At 41.0% G+C, this 20,166-nt stretch overlaps 1 protein-coding gene across 1 annotated transcript; it reads right to left on the bottom strand.

Annotated features, from left to right (window-relative positions):
• Nucleotides 1-961: 961 nt before the first annotated feature.
• Nucleotides 962-16,749, bottom strand: LOC115197009 (troponin I, fast skeletal muscle). The gene is made up of 7 exons (XM_029758126.1): nucleotides 16,670-16,749; nucleotides 4,463-4,495; nucleotides 4,309-4,345; nucleotides 3,168-3,296; nucleotides 2,663-2,752; nucleotides 2,383-2,559; nucleotides 962-1,644 (listed from the first exon to the last, which is right to left on the bottom strand). The coding sequence occupies exons 2-7, from the start codon at nucleotides 4,468-4,470 to the stop codon at nucleotides 1,549-1,551; spliced, it is 537 nt and encodes a 178-aa protein (XP_029613986.1). The 5' UTR covers nucleotides 4,471-4,495; nucleotides 16,670-16,749; the 3' UTR covers nucleotides 962-1,548.
• Between the last annotated feature and the right edge of the window lie 3,417 nt (nucleotides 16,750-20,166).

Raw genomic sequence — 20,166 nt, forward strand, 5'->3', positions numbered from 1 at the left:
CAAGGGCAAATTATATTTTCTCTTGCAACATATTCAAAATTGTGTATTACTTCATGTCATAGTTTGCAATAATTATTATTTTGATGAAAACCAAATTTTGCTTCTAACATCATTAGAAGTTACATCGATATTCCTTCTTAATTGGTTCACTAAAGTTATGGAAAAGGGTTTACTGTATAAATGTGGCAACTACTCTCTTTCCATGAAAAGGGATGTGGCTGGCTTGGGATGTGGCTGGCTGGCAGGCAAAGCAGCAGGGACTCTCGAAGCAACAGGATCACCATCCTTTCTTCTCTGCCTGTGGGATGGTTACATGTCAGGAACCTTATGGTCGGAGAGAATGTTGTACTAACTAGCTAAAAAAAATGTATCCTGATAGTTTGATCCTGATCTTATGTCAAATGCTCACTGAAACGTTTTCCCATTCAGTGAAACAAATAACTTTGGCTTATTACAAACGCGGTATTGTAATCACATTGTGTCCAGTGTGTGTGCCTGTTTGCAGCGTTTTAATATTATAGAAGGATGTGTCAAATGCACACAAATAAAAATGTTATGTGCAGTATGTAAATTTAACATGATGAACAGGAATTACATGTACTCTCACGGGTGGCCAATAAGGTCTGAAAGCCATGCCTCTACTAAACTACGCCTCCTGAAAATAATCTGAGGATTAATATAAAAAGACCCAGCTGCTAGGTCAACCTGGCATGAAAGTAAATAATACCCAACTGATGGTTAAATGAACCCGTGTTTGGGAAATCCTAACAACCCAACATGTTGGGTTATTCACACAACCCAACTGGCTGGATCAAAATAACCCAACGTGTGTTGTGTTCTATATTCACCCAGCACTGGGTTACCAAATAATCCAAATTGGGTTGTTTTTAACCCAGAATGTTTTAGAGAGTAGACAGAGACAAGTCATAAACAAAACAGACTTGATCACACAGGGACAAGAAATTGTGGCCAACTAAAAAGCATTTATTAATAAGTTTCTGTTCCACTGCTAGCATTAACCAGATGGTCACACAAACGTTTTCCCATTCGGTCGAACAAATAACTTTGTCTTATTACAAACGCGGTATTGTAATCACATCGTGTCTGGTGTGTGTGCCTGTTTGCAGAGTTTTTTTTTTTACAGTGCTACTGACCATAGTGGTGGCGCTTGACTTCAATGGATTGCACATGCAAATTCAGTGCACACAACATTCTATAATAGACTTGTGTTTTTTGAAGTGTCAAATGAAAATCTTTTTGGATGTGTCAAATAGTGTTATTTGACGTGTATCTTTGGCAATCTGAAAATAATTTGTTAATACTTTTCTGTTCCACTAATAAAATGTCGTTGTACTTTTGTTTTACAGAAACATACACTGGTGCAAATTATACCATGGTGATAAATATGACAAACTCTGAGCTATGTGTTGCTTATCAGCCATTGCTACCATCAGCCATTAAAGATGCTCACACAAATGTTTTCCCCATTCGGTCGAACAAATAACTTTGGCTTATCGGGATCTATACAGGGAAAATATGTGGACTAATTTAACTCTCGGACTCAAACATCTTCTTCCTGCCATCCATGCCAGACTTGTCTTCAATGTTCTGACGCCAGTCTCCAACATTACGCAGTTCCTTATCCTGCAATAGCAACATAGTCAAAGGTTCAGGGTTTAGAATTCACTAAATGGTGTCCATGAAACCTTGAGATAATAGAGTGGGGAAGGCAAGTAAGGCGGCTTGTTTGTCATGTCACATGATCGTTCCAGCAGAAGTTGTTGGCAGCAGTTCTATGGCCAATTTTAAGGCTTGCAGTACAAGTTGTCCCTAACCACAGATCTACTGTAGATTACCCTAGACCCTTCTCCCAATCCTACTTACAGTAGGGGGATAAAAATATATCTTACCCTGTATTAGTGGTTTGGGGCAACTCTATATAAAATCAATCAGCCTTATTAACATAGGTACCCTCTGCTGAGCTTATCTATGAACTCATTTCAGTAAGACCAACCTCTTACAATAGAACATAATAACAAGGCCTCAGGTTTGACAATAACAATGTCTCCCAATGGGTCACCTTGGACACCCAGAACTAAAATCTTGTGTAATTGCGTCAGATGCTCGATTGAGTTCTGGGGGGAGACGTGTTAGAAAATGTGCTAATGAGACAAGTTAAGTCTCCACCCCTCTAAATGGAAACTCTCTGACAATTTTCGGCAAGTCTATGGTCCAAATGTCCCCTCCCCTTCTGAAATTCCAAAGACTTCCGAAATTGTGATTTGTCTAAATGATCAGTGACTCAGAATAAGTGCACCAGAATAAAGTTAGTCGATGAGACAACTCTACAATATACTGTTATGTTATTGAACAGTTACACACCTCTTCTTTCACCTCCTTCTTTACTTGTTTCAGGTTGGCTCTCAGATCCATGGACACCTTGTGCTTGGAGCCCAGCAGAGCCTGGAGCATAGCATCAGCAGACATACGTACTTTCCTCAAAGTTGGCTTCTTGAACTTGCCCTTCAAGTCAATAACTTTAATGTTCAAATCTTCAATCTGGTCAATGGAAGAAGGGAACAACAACTGTCACCACATTGTTGTTACTGATGGAATGGATTTCACGTTTCTGGAGGTGTGAGGGAAAGTGAATTTGATATACCTCCTTAGTGGATTTGTTCACTTTGTTCTCCAGATCATATCTCTCCTCATCTATCACGTCAATCTTATGGTGTAACTCTTTCAAGAACTCCTGAGGTGATAACAAATATCAGACATTAATAATAATAATAATCAGCATCATACTGATAATACTAATACAACTACTAGTATTATTATTATTTGTATTATATAATAGTGAAAACGTTATTCAACACTTTTGAATACAGCAACAAATGTTGTAATCATTATATGGATGGATGTGCCTTTATACAAAGCGTCTGCTAAATGACAAAAATGTAATTGTGGAGTGAAATACCACATTAAAGATGCACTCCAGATATTTTTGAATCTTTCCTGTTGAAAACAATATGCCAAGTATATTTTTTTTACACAACTGCAAACTTCAATGAGTAGGGCATTCAAGGAGTTTGTCTGATGTGATGGCATCGGCCACCCCCCTTGCTTGAGGACTATAATGTAATTATTTGATTAGTTGTTTGGTTTACCATTAGCTGTTGAGTACCCCCTGGTAGGGAAAGGGGAGGGCAGTTCTCCTCCATCCATCTTATTCTCTCCAGCTCATTCTCCTTTGCCTCTTCTTCCAGTAAGCCTTTAGCAATGGAGAGCATCAAGCTCTAGAGACAATGAAAAGCATGCAGGTCACACTTATGAAAAGCCTAGCCCGACCAGAATCAAGAACACTTTTTTGTAAACGGCTTTCATGTAAAACTTAACCGCAAGATATGATATACTTGTGTTCTCCAGTATAACCCTTGTATTTATGGTTGCTGACATAGCCGAAGGAAGTAGGGGTGCTGGAGGTCTGCAGCACCCCCTGATTAATTGAAATAATTTCGGTAAAATTGGATAAACATTATCTTTTTTATTTACATTTATATTACTCCTGTCTGTACAGACATAAATAAAATACTACACCAGAGAGCATCATTTAGCTACAGAGGATCAAAAGCTTCTAAAAATAGCTGTGGATTAAGTTTTATCACAAGCATTTACAGTCGGGAAGGTCGCAATTTGGGCAGCATGCACACATAATTTGGAACAGATTGTTGCGTTTTGGCCATAGACATAATCCATAGAAGGGTTTTGGAACCTCTAACCCTGGAAATTTGATGATTAAAGTCATGGGTGAGCTAGCAATGGCTGCCAGTCCTGACTTGAATGGGAACTGCCATCTACGGATTATATTTCTATGGTTGGTTGCCACTGTCAGGCTATAGGCACGAGCACATCAAACATCACCGGTGAGTAGCCTAGGCTTCATCTTCACCATTGGGTGAGTCAGTGCCACTAGAAAGTTTGTTTACTAGCCTAGTGTCTCTTCATTGGCCGGAGCCATTGTTTGAATTTAAGACCAGTTTGTTACGGTCAGAGAATATAAAAAAATATTCTGGCAATGTCTTCTATCATGTAAATGACATAGAATTGCATGGAATTAGTTTAGGAAAGGCCTTTTTTTCAGAACGCCTCAACTGTATACCACTATATGCAAATTAAATTTATTGATAAAGGAGTTTTCACTCTCCCCCCTCCCCCCACCAGCACCCCCAACTCAAAGAATGGTTGCTACTGCAGTAAAAAAAAATATAAGAAAACAAGGATTAACATCAGATATTTGAAAATGTTTACCTTCAGGTAATGCCTCCGACTCGATGACATCTTTTTCCTGTGGAGGTATAATATATTGTTTGATTAATAAAAAGGTTAAGGGAAAACTTGGACTGGGTCATTTACGTCATAATAAATGTTTGATCATAATCAATGTTCGTTCTAAGTTACTCACTCCGACATCTTGGCGTTTCTTTAATTTTACACCCTGTGAAAAAAAGAGAGGTCAATTATTTATAGTGATGGGCACTGATATGGAAAATCTATATTGATATACAGTGCCTTTGGAAAGTATTCAGACCCCTTGATTTTCCACATTTTTTTAGGTTACAGTCTTATTTTAAAATTCATTAAATAGTTTTTTCCCACTCATCAATCTACACACAATACCACATAATGACAAAGCAAAAACAGGTTTTAAGAATATTATGCAAATTCATAAGAAATTTAAACTGAAATATCACATTTACATAAGTATTCAGACCCTTTACTCAGTACTTTGTTCAAGCACCTTTGGCAGCGATTACAGCCTTTAAGTCTTCTTGGGTATGATTCTACAAGCTTGGCACACCTGTATTTGGGGACTTCCTCCCATTCATCTCTGCAGATCCTCTCAAGCTCTGTCAGGTTGGCTGGGGAGCATCATTGCACAGCTATTTTTAGGTCTCTCCAGAGATGTTTAAACGGGTTCAAGTCCGGACTCAGTTGGGCCACTCCCTAAGCAACTCCTGCGTAGTCTTGGCTGTGTGCTTAGGGTTGTTGTCCTGTTGGAAGGTGAACCTTCGCCCCAGTCTGAGGTCCTGAGCACTATGGAGCAAGTTTTCATCAAGGATCTCTCTGTACTTTGCTCCGTTCATCTTTCCCTCAATCCTGACTAGTCTCCCAGTCCCTGCTGCTGAAAAACATCCCCACAGCATGATGCTGCCACCACCATGCTTCACCGTAGGGATGTGTCAGGTTTCCTCCAGACATGACGCTTGGCATTCAGGCCAAAGTGTTCAATCTTGGTTTCATCAGACCAGAGAATCTTGTTTATCCTGGTCGGAGAGTCCTTTAGGTGCCTTTTGGCAAACTCCAAGCGGGCTGTCATGTACCTTTTGCTGAGGAGTGACTTCCGTCTGGCCACTCTACCATAAAGGCCTGATTAGTGGAGTGCTGCAAAGATGGTTGTCCTTCTGGACTGTTCTCCCATCTCCACAGAGGGACTCTGGAGCTCTTTCAAAGTGACCATTAGGTTCTTGGTCACCTCCCTGACCAAGGCCCTTCTTCCACGATTGCTCAGTTTGGCTGGGCGGCCAGCTCAGTCTTGGTGGTTCCAAACTTCTTCAATTTAAGAATGATGGAGGCAACTGAGTTCTTGGGGACATTCAATGCTGCAGACATTTTTTGGTACCCTTCCCCAGATCTGTGCCTCCACACAATCCTGTCTCGGAGCTCTACGGACAATTCCTTCGACCTCATGGTTTGGTTTTTGCTCTGACGTGGACTGTCAACTGTGGGACCTTATATAGACAGGTGTGTACCTTATCAAATCATGTCCAATCAATTGACTTTACCACAGGTGGACTCCAATCAAGTTGTAGAAAAAATCTCAAGGATGATCAATGGAAACAGGATGCACCTGAGCTCAATTTCATGTCTCATAGCAAAGGGTCTGAATACTTATGTAAATAAGGTATTTCACGTTTTTTTTCTTCTAAAAACCTATTTTCGCTTTGTCATTATTGGGTATTGTGTGCAGATTGATTATTATGTGTAAATTATTTAATCCATTTTAGTCAAGCGGTCTGAATACTTTCCGAATGCACTGTAAGTTGCAGTTTTTAAATTATATCATATCAGATTTATAAATAACATTGCAACAGTGACATGCATTCAGGGTAGGCAGGGCGTACCCGTGTCATAATCAAATAAAAAAAGCTGTTATGAAAAAATGTTTTTGCTATCTAATGTTTTTTCTCAATGATTCTGGTGATTTTATGCTCAAAATCTCAAAATTGTCTTAAACTTCATCAAAACCTTTCTATCTATCCATCCATTCAAATCTATTAGAATCCTTGACGCGAGAGACCTTATCTGACTCCAGTCACTTTAATAGACAGGGTCAGCATAGGCATCACTGCTTTGCCTTGCTTGTTCCACTGGATATCATAAGGTGAATGCACCAATTTGTAAGTCGCTCTGGATAAGAGCGTCTGCTAAATGACTTAAATGTAAATGTAAGTAGCTTAAATCGAGAAGATTACATATTTTGTGATGCATATTGCATCAACATGTTGTCTGGGTTTTGCCCTGGGTAAGCTGTCCAGAGGCAACCACCATGACACCATCTCCTTCACTGCTAGCTGTTGGCAGGTGAACAGAGTGAGCACTGGACTGTCCATTTGTCTGAAATGTCATTACCAATTAAAACTTGTTACCCAGACTTTTACACATCTTGGACATTTACTTTTACTTTGTGGACGTAAGGAATGGAAATGACTTTGTGTTAGTGTCAAGAGTGACCCTCGTATTTGCTTTCACAAAGTGGAGATAGTTTACTTGCTAGCTAGCTAAGGGATTCAAAACCGGATGGCTGAAAAGGTAAGAGAGAGCTATATTTTGCAAAATAATATGTTATATATATGTTGTGATATGATATATGATATGTTGTGTTTGCTATGTTGTTTTAAATATGTATGCGAGTGTTATAGCTACTATGGATTACTTGTTTTGATTGTTGTTTTCAAACTATACTAGCAGCCAGGTAGTTAGACTAGCTAGCTTGTATTAAAAAAATGATGACAAAGTGAAAACATTCTTTTAGAAATGTTCGCAAATGTATTGAAAATGAAATACAGAAATATCGAATTTACATACAGTACCAGTCAAAAGTATGGACACACCTACTCATTCAAGGGTTTTTCTATATTTTTACTATGTTCTACGTTGTAGAATACTAGTTCAGACATCAAAACTATGAAATAGCACATATAGAATCATGTAGTAACCAAAAGAGTGTAAATAAATCAAAATATATTTTCTATTTGAGAATCTTCAAAGTAGCCACCGTTTGCCTTTGCACACTCCTGCCATTCTCTCAACCAGCTTCATGAGGTAGTCTTTTTTATTTTTTTATTTTTTTTATTTAACCTTTATTTAAGTCACCTGGAATTAATTTCAATTAACAGGTGTGCATGGCTGAAAGTTAATTTGTGGAATTTCTTTCCTTCTTAATGCTTTTGAGCCAAACAGTTGTGTTGTTACAAGGTTGGGGTGGTATACAGAAGATAGCCCTATTTGGTAAAAGACCAAGTCCATATTATGGAAAAAACAGCTCAAATAAGCAAAGAGAAACAACAGTCCATCATTACTTTAAGGCATGAAGGTCAGATAATATGGAACATTTCAAGAACTTCGAAAGTTTCTTCAAGTGCAGTTGCAAAAACCATTAAGCGCTATGATGCAACTGGCTCTCATGAGGACCACCACAGGAAAGGAAGACCCAGAGTTACCTCTGCTGCAGAGGATAAGTTCATTAGAATTACCAGCCTCAGAAATTGTAGCACAAAAACATTTTTCACAGAGTTCAAGTAAAAAGACACATCTCAACATCAACTGTTCAAAGGAGACTGTGAGAATCAGGCCTTCATGGTCAAATTGCTGTAAAGAAACCAATACTAAAGGACACCTATAATAAGATGAGACGCTTGGGCCAAGAAACACGAGCAATGGAAATTAGACTGGTAGAAATCTGTCCTTTGGTTTGATGTGTCCAAATTTGAAACTTTTGGTTCCAACCGCTATGTCTTTGTGAGACGCACAGTAGATGAATGGATGATCTCCGCATGTGTGGTTCTCACCGTGAAGCATGGAGGAGGAGGTGTGATTGTATGGGGGTGCTTTGCTGGTGACACTGTCAGTGATTTATTTTGAATTCAAGGCACATTTAACCAGCATGGCTACCACAGAATTCTGCAGCGATACGCCATCACATATGGTTTGCGCTTAGTGGGACTATTATTTGTTTTTCAACAGGACAATTACACAAAACACACCTCCAGGCTGTGTAAGGGCTATTTGACCAAGAACGAGAGTGATGGTTCTGCATCAGATGACCTGGCCTCCACAATCACACGACCTCAACCCAATTGAGATGGTTTGGGATTAGTTGAACGCAGAGTGAAGGAAAAGCAGCCAACAAGTGCTCAACATATGTGGGAACTCCTTCAAGACTGGTGTAAAAGCATTCCTCATAAAGCTGGATAAGAGAATGCCAAGAGTACGCAAAGCTGTCATCAAGGCAAATGCTGGCTACTTTGAAGAATCTCAAATGTAACATATTTTTTTATTTGTTTAGTACTTTTTTGGTTACTACATGATTCCATATGTGTTATTTCATATTGTTGATGTCTTCGCTATTCTTCTACAATGTAGAAAATAGTTGTACATTTTTTTTGAAAATCCCTTGAATGAGTAGGTACTGTAAGTGTTCACACCCCTGAGTCAATACTTTGTAGAAGCACCTTTAGCAGTGATTACAGCTTTGAGTCTTTCTGGGTAAGTCTGTAACTGCTTTTCACACCTGGATTGTGCAACATTTGCCTATTATTCTTTTCAAAATGTTTCAAGCTCTGTCAAATTGGTTGTTGATCATTGCTAGAGAACCATTTTCAGGTCTTGCCATAGATTTTCAAGGAGATTTACGCCAAGACTGTAATTTGTCCTGCTGAAAGGTGAATTCATCTCCCAGTGTCTGGTGGAAAACACACTGAACCAGGTTTTCCTATAGGATTTTTCCTGTGCTTAGCTCCATTCCGTTTTTTTTTATCCTGAAAAACCCCACAGTCCTTAATGATTAGAAGCACACCCATAACATGATACAGCCACCACTATGCTTGAAAATATGGAGAGTGGTACTCAGTAAAGTGTTGTATTGGATTTGCCCCAAACATAACACTCTGTAATCAGTATTACTTTAAAGTGCCTTGTTGCAAACAGGATGCATGTTTTGGAATATTTTTATTATGTACAGGCTTCCTTCTTTTCACTACAATGTTGTTGATCCATCCTCATGGCCTCATGGTGAAATCCCTAAGCGGTTTCCGTCCTTTCTGACAACTAAACGCCTGTATCTTTGTAGTGACTGGGTATATGGACACATCATCCAATGTGTAATTAATAACTTCACCTTGCTCAAAAGGATATTCAATGTCTGATTTTTTTATATTTACTCATCTACCATTGAGTAGATGAGTAAATATCTACCATTGAGTAGACAAGTCATTGGAAAACCTCCTGGTCTTTGTGGTTGAATCTGTGGTTGAAATTCACTGCTCGATTGAGCGACCTTACAGATAATTGTATGTGTGGGGTACAGAGATGAGGTAGTCATTCAAAAAACATGTAAACCGCTATTGCACACAGAGTGAGTCCATGCAACTTATTATGTGACTTGTTAAGAAGATTTTTACTCCTGAACTTATTTAGGCTTGCCATAACAAAGGGGTTGAATACGTATTGACTCAAGACTCTTCATAATTCCAGTTTGATATTGTGTGTAGGCCAGTAAACAAAAATCTCAATTTAATACATTTTACATTTTGGCTGTAATACAACAAAGTGTGGAAAAAGTCAAGGGGTGTGAATAGTTTCTGAAGGCACTGTATATGTATCCTTGATGTTGTGTTATGTTTTTGATGTCTGTGATCTTAAAGCCATGTATCTGATTAGCTAGCTAGCCAGCTAGTCTACTTCAAACTAGAAGCACGGAATAGCCATGGTCATTGGAAGAAATGTAGATCCATGGTAAAAGGCTTTGGAGTTTGCATTGAATTATTTAGATGAAATATGTTCATATGTTGGTATTTCAGTGCCAGCTAGCAGTTGTAACTGGATGCTACATCGGTCTATGGCTGAACTGTAATGAGAAGTGTGTCATTTTGTCGGATGAAATTTAAATATGCCGCCATCGTAGGCTATCCTTTGTGTATCTTGGGTACATTGATATTTATAGTACATTTGGTGGAAATTGTTTGTCAATTTCGGTTAATAGCCTATGTCACTGGTTGTTGGAGCTATCCGTTTTTTGGTGAACTTAGACTTCATCAAGGTTTATTTGTGAGTAAATCTGTCTTTGATAATAGCCAGTGCTTACCCGGCCACCGACCTCACTGCATCGCGACGGTGTTCATTTTCTGTTCACTTCAAAGACTTTGTGAAGTCCAGACAGCTACTTGTTGATTGCGCATTGTGCCAGGTGGGAATGTTTTGGAGGCCTTAACCTACCTAACCAGTTTGAATACAATGAGAAGTTCATCAGCAAGCAAGTTGATAGCCTGTGAGAAGTTCTGTGAAAGAGTTTTGTGCCTACAGGAACAGTCATGTACGTATATTGTACTGTAGGTTAACAGCATGGATAAATTGATGTGTTATATAATGCCGCCGGAGGAGATGGCTGCCATTATATGGGCTCCTAACCAATTGTGCTATTGTGTGTATCTTTTAGCGTTATTTTTACCTTATTTTGTGCATAATGTTTCTGCCATTGTCTCATATGACTGAAAAGAGCTTCCGGATATCAGAACAGCGAAATACTCACCTGGGCAAAGATTTTTTCTTTAACGAGTGGGACGCGAAGGATATACTTCAGACACTGGACAAGAACCAAATCCCCGTCATTTGCAAGAAGAAGAGACGGAGATATAGGGCTCATAGGTTGGGGTGCCTTGTAAGAATCTGACGGCGAGTGGATAACGCACCTCTACCATCAGTCCTATTAGCCAACGTGCAATCATTTGATAATAGACTGGATGAGCTCCGATCAAGACTATCCTACCAACGGGACATTAAAAACTATAATATCTTAGGTTTTACCGAGTCGTGGCTGAAAGACGACATGAACAACATACAGCTGGCTGGGTTTTCCGTACATCAGCAAGATAGAACAGCTGCCTCTGGTAAGACATGGGGTGGCAGTCTGTGTCTATTTGTCAATAACCGCTGGTGCACGAAATCTAATATTAATGAAGTCTCAAGGTTTTGCTCGTCTGAGGTAGAGTATCTCATGATAAGCTGTAGACCACACTATTTACCAAGAGAGTTTTCATCTGTATTTTCATTGCTGTCTATTTACCACCACAAACCGATGCTGGCACTGAGACCACACTCAACAAAATGTATAAGGGCACAAGCAAATAAGAAAATGATCATCCATAGGTGGCGCTCCTAGTGGCCGGGGACGTTTAATGCAGGGAAACTTAAATCCGTACAACCACAGGAGAAAACAAAACTCTAGACCACCTTTACTCCACACATAGAGGTGCGTACAAAGCTCTCCCTCGCCCTCCATTTGGCAAATCGGACCAAAACTCTATCCTCCTGATTCCGGCTTACAAGCAAACACTAAAGCTGGAAGTACCAGTGACTTGCCAGTACCCCAACCAGAAGCCATAGATTACAGGCAACATCTGCACTGAGCTAAAGGTTAGAGCTGCCACTTTCAAGGAATGGAACACTAATCCGGATGCTTATAAGAAATCCAGGTATGCCCTCCGACGAACTATCAAACAAGCAAAGCGTCAATACAGGACTAAGATTGAATCCTACTACACTGGCTCTGATGCTCGTCGGATGTGGCAGGGCTTGCAAACTATTACGGACAACAAATGGAAGCACAGCTGCAAGCTGCCCAATGACACGAGAGTACCAGACAAGCTAAATTACTTCTATGTTCGCTTTGAGGCAAGCAACACTGAAGCATGCATGAGAACACCAGCTGTTTCAGACAACTGTGATCACGCTCTCCGTAGCCAATGTGAGTAAGACCTTTAAACAGGTCAACATTCACAAGGCCGCAGGGCAAGGCGGATTACCAGGATGTGCACTCGTAGCATGCGCAGACCAACTGACAAGTGTCTTCACTGACATTTTCAACCTGTCCCTGACCAAGACTGTAATACCAACATGTTTCAGACAGACCACAATAGTCCCTGTGCCCAAGAACACAAAGGTAACCTGCCCAAATGACTACCGACCCTTAGTACTCACATCTGTAGCCATGAAGTACTTTGAAAGGCTGGTCATGGCTCACATTAACACCATTATCCCATTATCCCAGAAACCCTAGACCCACTCCAATTTGCATACCGCCCCAACAGATCCACAGATGATGCAATCTCTATTGCACTCTACACTGCCCTTTCCCACCTGGACAAAAGGAACACCTACACGAGAATGCTTTTTTTTCATTGACTACAGCTCAGCATTCAACACCATAGTGCCCTCAAAGCTCATCACTAAGCTAAGGACCTTGGGACTAAACACCTCCCTCTGCAACTGGACTTCCAGACGGGCCGCCCCAAATGGTAAGGGTAGATAACAACACGTTTGCCACGCTGATCCTCAACACGAGGGCCCCTCTGGGGTGCGTGCTCAGCCTCCTCCTGTACTCCCTGTTCACCCATGACTGCATGGCCAAGCACAACTCCAACACCATCATTAAGTTTTCCGACAACACAACAGTGGTAGGCCTGATAACCGACAACGACGAGACAGCGTATAGGGAGGAGGTCAGAGACCTGGCAGTGTGGTGCCAGGATAACAACCTCTCCCTCAACATGATCAAGAAAAAGGAGCTGATTGTGGACTACAGGAAAAGGGGGCCAAGCACGCCCCCATTCTCATCGACGAGGCTGTGGTGGAGCAGGTTGAGAGCTTCAAGTTCCTTGTTGTCCACAACACAAACAAACTGTCATGGTCCAAACACACCAAGACAGTCATGAAGAGGAACGACAATGCCTTTTCACCCTCAGGAGACTGAAAAGATTTGGCATGGGTCCTCAGATATTAAAAAAAGCTGCACCATCGAGAGCATCCTGACTGGTTTCATCACCACCTAGTATGGCAACTGCTTGTCCTCTGATTGCAAGGCACTACAGAGGGTAGTGCGTACGGCCAAGCTTCCTGCCATCCAGGACCTCTATACCAGGCGGTGTCAGAGGAAGGCCCTAAAAATTGTCAAAGACTCCAGCCACCCTAGTCATAGACTGTTCTCTTTGCTACCGCACGGCAAGCGGTACCAGAGCACCAAGTCTAGGACCAAAAGGCTTCTCAACAGCTTCTATCCCCAAGCCATAAGACTCCTGAACAGCTAACCAAATGGCAACCCAGACTATTTGCATTGCCCCCCCACCCCTCCCCATTTTTATGCTCCTGCTACTGTTTATTGTCTATGCATAGTCACTTTAACTCCACTGTACCTACATGTACAGTACATATTACCTCAATTACCTTGACTAACCTGTGCCCCCACACATTGACTCTGTTCTGGTACCCGTATATAGCCTCGCTATTGTTGCTTTATTGTTGCTCTTTAATCATTGTTCTTCTATTTTCTTTTTTTTTTCTTTTTTATTTGTATTTATTTGTTTACTTCAGTTTGTTTAGTAAATAGTTTTTCAACACTTATTTTTCTTAACTGCGTTGTTGGTTAAGGGCTTGTAAGTAAGCATTTCACTGTAAGGTCTACACCTGTTTTATTCAGCGTATGTGACAAATAACATTTTATTTTATTACAATATGCCTATCTCATATCGATACCAATATTATATCGAATTATTGATATTGGCGCCCACCACAAATTATGTCATATACATTTCCAACTCATTTAGTACAATTACTTGCCAATGAGAAATTACCTGGTTTTTTTCCCTCATTGCTGCAGAAATGTTTCAAGTTGTTGTATTTGAAAGTGGGACACTTCAAATCTTGTTTGTATCATGAATTAGTTTTAGATTTACTTGGCAACTTTTTGTTATAAACTACCTGGTTTTGTTGTACAATGGAAAAAAATAAGAATACAATTCACCATTATGTCAACTTATGTGACATAACTACAATGGTTAAAGGTCTTAACTTTTCACATTCTAATGAGAGTATGAGTATCGTACTATCAATTTGTTTGTGTTTTCCATTCCTGTTCAGATTAACGTTGATGGAATGTGGGAGGATACCACATACCAACAATAATTACACATGACTGTGTTCACCTAACCTAAACAGATGTACCAATTAAGCTCTCCCGGAATCTCTTAAGGAGGATCGTGCAGAAGTCATGCCAAGTTGAGTCACCTAGGAATGTCCCTATACAGTGGATTCTGCCATAAGTGTTCCACTAAGGGGAAACACTATAGCCTACCAATGCAAGTGAGGGCCATTTGGCCCTGGAAAAAAGCAGCAGGGTCTAAATTAGGCTAAATCCATGAGAAGTGCCGTAATGGAAGGCTGGGAGATTATCAACAACCTGATACCACCTCTGTTGATGTCCACCTTACCCTCTAGAACATCCCTGGGATGGCAGAGACGTTACACACCATCTGAAATAAAGGCTCCCCTGCCTGCAACAGACCAATGAGACCACTCCAGTGCTTCAAGACTTAACAAAGCTACTTTGAGTTGGCGTTTAAGCACCTATGGTCAGAACTGATGTCAAATACCACAATAAAAGCCCCTGGATAAATCTGCTAAACCTAAATCTCCTATAAACATGTATTGTGAATTTGATAATCCCAGTGTTTTCGTAAAGGATTAGATGTGGCTTTGACTCTTCTTCTTTGGCAGATGGTGCCATGAACAGTGACTGTCCTCAGTAAAAATCAAAGAGGCTTATCAACTGGGGAAGTTTTAAAGGAAACAACTTTCAAAGATGGTCATCATCAGTGACATTGATATCAGTGAAAAACATATCTAATTCCTCAAAATAGACAAAAAGTAGATCTGTGTTCTCCTTGTAATGAACACGAGGGGAGACAGAGCTGGTTTCAAGCACAGGGCACAGCAGGTGTTTTTTGCAAAGGACCACAAGAGGCGGCAGGTAGCTGGGTCCAGGGGCAGGTAGAAGGTCATACACAGGGGGTCCAAAAGAGCAACAGTACAGGCAGGGAAAAGGCGAGTAACATAGTCCGGGAGATCAGGCAAGAGGTAGAGAACAGGATATCCGGCTAAAGTACTGGCAGGGAATAGGCAAAAGGCATCATTAATGAGGCATGCAAAAACGATCATACACAGGAGTGCATCACAGGAACACCAGCTTACTGAAAGACATGTGTCACAAAACAAACAATACCTCACAGTGATGGGGTGCAAAGAACTGAAGTAAATAGTGTGTGATAATGACATACAGGTGTGTGAACAGGTGATTAGAATTCAGGTGATTGGGATCTGGAGAGTGAGCTGCGTTCAGGGGATCCAGGTATTTGAGTGTGAGCTGGAAAGTGTGCTGGAAAGTGAGCTGCGTTCAGGGGATCTACGTGTTTGAGGGTGTGATTTGGAAGCAGACGTTACACTCACTGTCCAAAAGGGAACACTTCTTGTTGTACTTTGGATATGTACACATCTTTAGAAAGACATTATTTGAGGGTGTTGCATACTAAAACGTATCAACGCATGTGATAAAAAATATTTCGGTGACATGAGTGTTGGTATCATTACAGATACATAAAACCATGGAATATCAACATGCAGCCTCCAATGCTTGAAGTTAACTTCACACTTGATTAAACACTGACATACAAATGCAGTGACTTCATTCAGCACACAAAGACATGTTTAGAAAGCTGACAATCGCTGTATCATATTACAATGGCAGGACAAAAGTCTTAACTGATATCACCTCTGTGATAACGTAGTATAATCCTCTATGATCTCCTTTATTATGCAAACCCAATTCATCAACCTGAGGTAGCTGCTTAACCACGGTACACGCCTTCCCATCCCCACCATCAACATAACCATCCTCCAGTTTGAGATACTCCAGCCGAGCCTTCATCTTTAAAGTATTAGTTACAACAAAATAGTTTGTGTTGACACCAAGATAAACACTGGGGGTATTACACCGCAATCCATCAGTTAAAGGTGCCACGTTGTCGGACCGCATATCAAGGCAGGTGACTGTATGAACATAGCCCACCTATATCTCCGCAATATTGGTTGGATTACCTCTTGTTTACCTGTTTACCTCAGAAATGGACATGGTGTTGATATTAGCAATGTCAAACGGCCCCCATAAACAACATCTAAGAACAACTTAGACACAACTTACTGTAATATAGAAAGTGCTGGATATCTCTTTCACAAATGTTTGCAAGGTACTTCAATAAAAACATGCTGTAATCATAAACATTTGGGCAATAAATCTTCTTGAAACAACCATGCCGACAGAATTCAAGAAAGCAACACCACAAAAACCTCCAGGTCCAAACAGATGCATTAAGTCCAAAACCCCAAATATAAAACTAACATAAACCAGCACCAACGGATTTAAAACTAGGAAACAGAAAACGACTAAATGAATAGATCCAACCAATTCACCAGCAGAGCAGGCTGAAAGAATAGCAGTTCTTACCTAAGAGCTAAGTAGGAAGAGGAGAGCGACAGATTTCGGCAGAGGGATGGGTGAGACTGGCTAGTGGCTACAGCAGCAGATGGAATTATAAGATGGTATATATTGCATTCCCCAATGGCCAAGGAAATCCAATCTTTCTGTTTATGGAAGTAAATTCATCCACGGGCCAATAGGCTGGCAAGCAAGAACCCCCTCCTTCACACTTTCCTTAAGACAACAACCTTATTTAGTACTTCCTTTTTGATTGGTTGTGGGTATCTTGGTTAACTACTGCCAGTTAGATAGGCACCTTCGCTTAGAAAGTGTGAAGTATTGAGAGACCGGTTTAGAGTTGCTAGTGTGTTTGATAGGGAGATTTAGAAAAACATGTCAACAAAGAAGTGGCGGTGTGATATGGAAGTGTAGCACCAGTTTAAGCAGGGAGAAGCAAAGAGGGAAAGGAGGGAACACTCAGTGATGAAAGTAAGGAGACGGCAGGTGTAAGTGTAACGTGATAAAAGGTCCCAGGGAATTTGTTTTGTCTGCACAGTGAAGGAGACTGTTCAGGAAGCTGTTAATCAAGTGACCATAGACTTATAATTATCAAGAACTGACAACAGTGTGGCCTACAGTGCAAGCTACTGTAGAGAAACAGTGAGCAGTTAATGGTTATGCAATATATACTGAACAAAAATATGAACCCAACATGTAAAGGGTCGGTCCCATGTTTCATGAGCTGAAATAAAAGATCCCAGAAATGTTCCATATGCGCAAAAAGCTTATTTCTCTCAAATGTTATGCAGAAATTTGTTAACATCCCTGTTAGTGAGCATTCTCCTTCGCCAAGATAATCCAGCCACCTGACAGGTGTGGCATATCAAGAAGCTGATTAAAAGCATGATCACTACACAGGTGCACCTTGTGCTGAAGACAATAAAAGGCAACTCTAAAATGTGCAGTTTTGTCACACAACACAATGCTACAGATGTCTCATGTTTTGAGGGAGCGTGCAATTGGCATGTTGAATGCAGGAATGTCCTCCAGAGCTATCGGCAGAAAATGTTATATTAGTTTCTCAACCATAAGCCGCCTCCGTCGTTTTATAGAATTTGTCAGTACGTTCAACCGGCCTCACAACCGCAGACCAACTGTAACCACGCCAGCCCAGACCTCCCACAGGCTTCTTCACCTGTGGGATCGTCTGAGGGAGGTGGGGGGAAGGTGGGGGGGAGGGGTGTTGAGGAGTATTTCTGTCTGTAATAAAGCCCTTTTGTGGAGGAAAATAATCATTCTGATAAGCTGGGCCTGGCTCCCCAGTGGGTGGGCCTGTCCCCCAACTGGGTGGGCCTACAGTATGCCCTCCCAGGTCCACCCATGGCTGTGCCCCTTTCCAGTCATTAGGGCCTAATGAATTAATTTGAATTGACAGATTTTCTTCTATGAGCTGTAACTCAGTAAAATCTTATGAAATTGTTGCATGTTGCATTTATATTTTTGTTCAGTATAGAACAGCATCATGCTTGGGCTTTTCTTCCAGAACTTAACAGGTTGAGGTGGTGCTGAGCAGTGTTCATCCTAAACAGAGAACAGCTCTGAGACAAAGTGTTCATCTGAACAGAAGAAAGTAGTGTTGTAGTGCCTTATACAGTATTGTATGATTTGATAAAGTGTATGATGTTAGCTAAGGAGCTGTTTCTTTCAGACAGCCAGACTACATTGAATCCAACACTGTGTTGCAATGGGCAATAATTTGTTTTATTACACTCATATAGCAGTCAATACAAACTGAATACAATGTGCATACAAAATAATAATGGGTAAAAAAATAAAAAATAAGAATAAAAACATTTAAATCAATTATGTCCTGCAGTCTTAAAGTGACTCATGAATCAATGAGTAGAAATATGGGATTGGTGACCTCATGTACTGTTCAGTTCTAGACTTTGGTATAACTTAATTTATTTCTTTGGACTTTGGGTTGTAATGATATCAAATGCCCGATTGTATGTAAAAAGGGCTTTTTGCAGACGTCACATCGCTAATGGGTTGGACAGACGAGTTAGTGAAGACAGCAGCCTCAGCATGCAATCAGGGAATGGGGAGATAGAAGGGAAGGAGGAGAAGAGAGGAAAACCGTAAGGGAAATGTAGCACGACTGAGCGCCAGAAGGGGAGGACCCCGTGGCCGTGGATTGATGAAAGGGAGAGCTGAAGTCATGCCGGTTATAGAAGTCATGGAGGCTGGTGACAGACAGGCCACAGCAGAGGTTGTGTTATCCCTGAGTGTTTGGGATAAGGCTAATAATACTGTGATGGGGTCAGGGTTAGGAAACCCCCCCCCCCTCTACAGGAATGTGTGATGTCATCAAGATGCAATTTCAAGTCAAGTCAAATGTATTTGTCACATGCGCCGAATGTGTAGACCTTACCATGAAATGCTTACTTACAAGCCCTTAACCAACAAAGACGTTTTAAGAAAATAGAGTTAAGAAAAAATATTTACTATGTGAACTAAAGAAGAAAAAAAAGTAACATAATAAAATAACAATAATGAGGCTACATTGTGCGGGGATACAGGTTAGTCGAGGTAATTTGTACATGTAGGTAGGGGTAAAGTGACTATGCATAGATAATAAACAGCGAGTCGCTGCAGTGTGAAAACAAAGGGGTGGGAGTGTCAATGCAAATAGTCCGGGGGGCCATTTGATTAATTGTTCAGCAGTCAAATGGCTTGGGGCTAGAAGCTGTTAAGGTGTCTTTTGGACCTAAACTTGGCACTCTGGTTCCTATTGCAGTGCGGTAGCAGAGAGAAAAGTATGACTTGGGTGACTGAAGTCGTTGACAATTTTTTGGGCCTTCCTCTGACACTGCCTAGTATATAGGTCCTGGATAGCAGGAAGCTTGGTCCCAGTGATGTACTGGGCTGTACGCACTACCCTCTGTAGCGCCTTACAGTCGGATGCCGAGCATTTGCAATACCAGGAGATGATGCAACTGGTCAGGATGCTCTCGATGGTGCAGCTACAGAACTTTTGGAGGATCTGGGGCCCCATGACAAATATTTTAAGTCTCCTGAGGGTTACAAGGCATTGTCGTGCCCTTTTCATTACTGTCTTGGTGTGTTTGGACTATGATAGTTTGTTGATGATGTGGACATCAAGGAACTTGGAACTCTCAACCCGCTCCACTATAGCCCTGTGAATGGGGGGCGTGTACAGCCCTTCTTTTCCTGTAGTCCACGATCATCTCCTTTGTCTTCCCCACATTGAGGGAGAGGTTTTTCTCTTGCCACAACAATGCCAGATCTCTGACCTCCTCCCTATAGGCTGTCTCATCGTTGTCAGTAATCAGGCCTACCAATTTTGTGTCATCAGCAAACTTAATGATGGTTTTGGAGTCGTGCTTGGCCATACAGTCATGGGTGAACAGAGAGTACATTAGGGGACTACGCACACACCCCTGAGGGGCCCCCGTGTTGAGGATCAGTGTGCCAGATGTGTTGTTACCTACCCTTACCAT

Source organism: Salmo trutta, chromosome 7, assembly GCF_901001165.1.
Source record: "Salmo trutta chromosome 7, fSalTru1.1, whole genome shotgun sequence".
Classification (NCBI taxonomy): domain Eukaryota; kingdom Metazoa; phylum Chordata; class Actinopteri; order Salmoniformes; family Salmonidae; genus Salmo; species Salmo trutta.

Bases quoted from the DNA above. Each gene is read 5' to 3' on its own strand.
- LOC115197009 (XM_029758126.1), bottom strand. The intron at 3,297-4,308 runs GTAAACATTTTC...CATTGTCTCTAG, and splicing joins GTCGGAGGCATTACCTGAAG to AGCTTGATGCTCTCCATTGC. The intron at 2,753-3,167 runs GTAAACCAAACA...TTATCACCTCAG, and splicing joins GGGGTACTCAACAGCTAATG to GAGTTCTTGAAAGAGTTACA.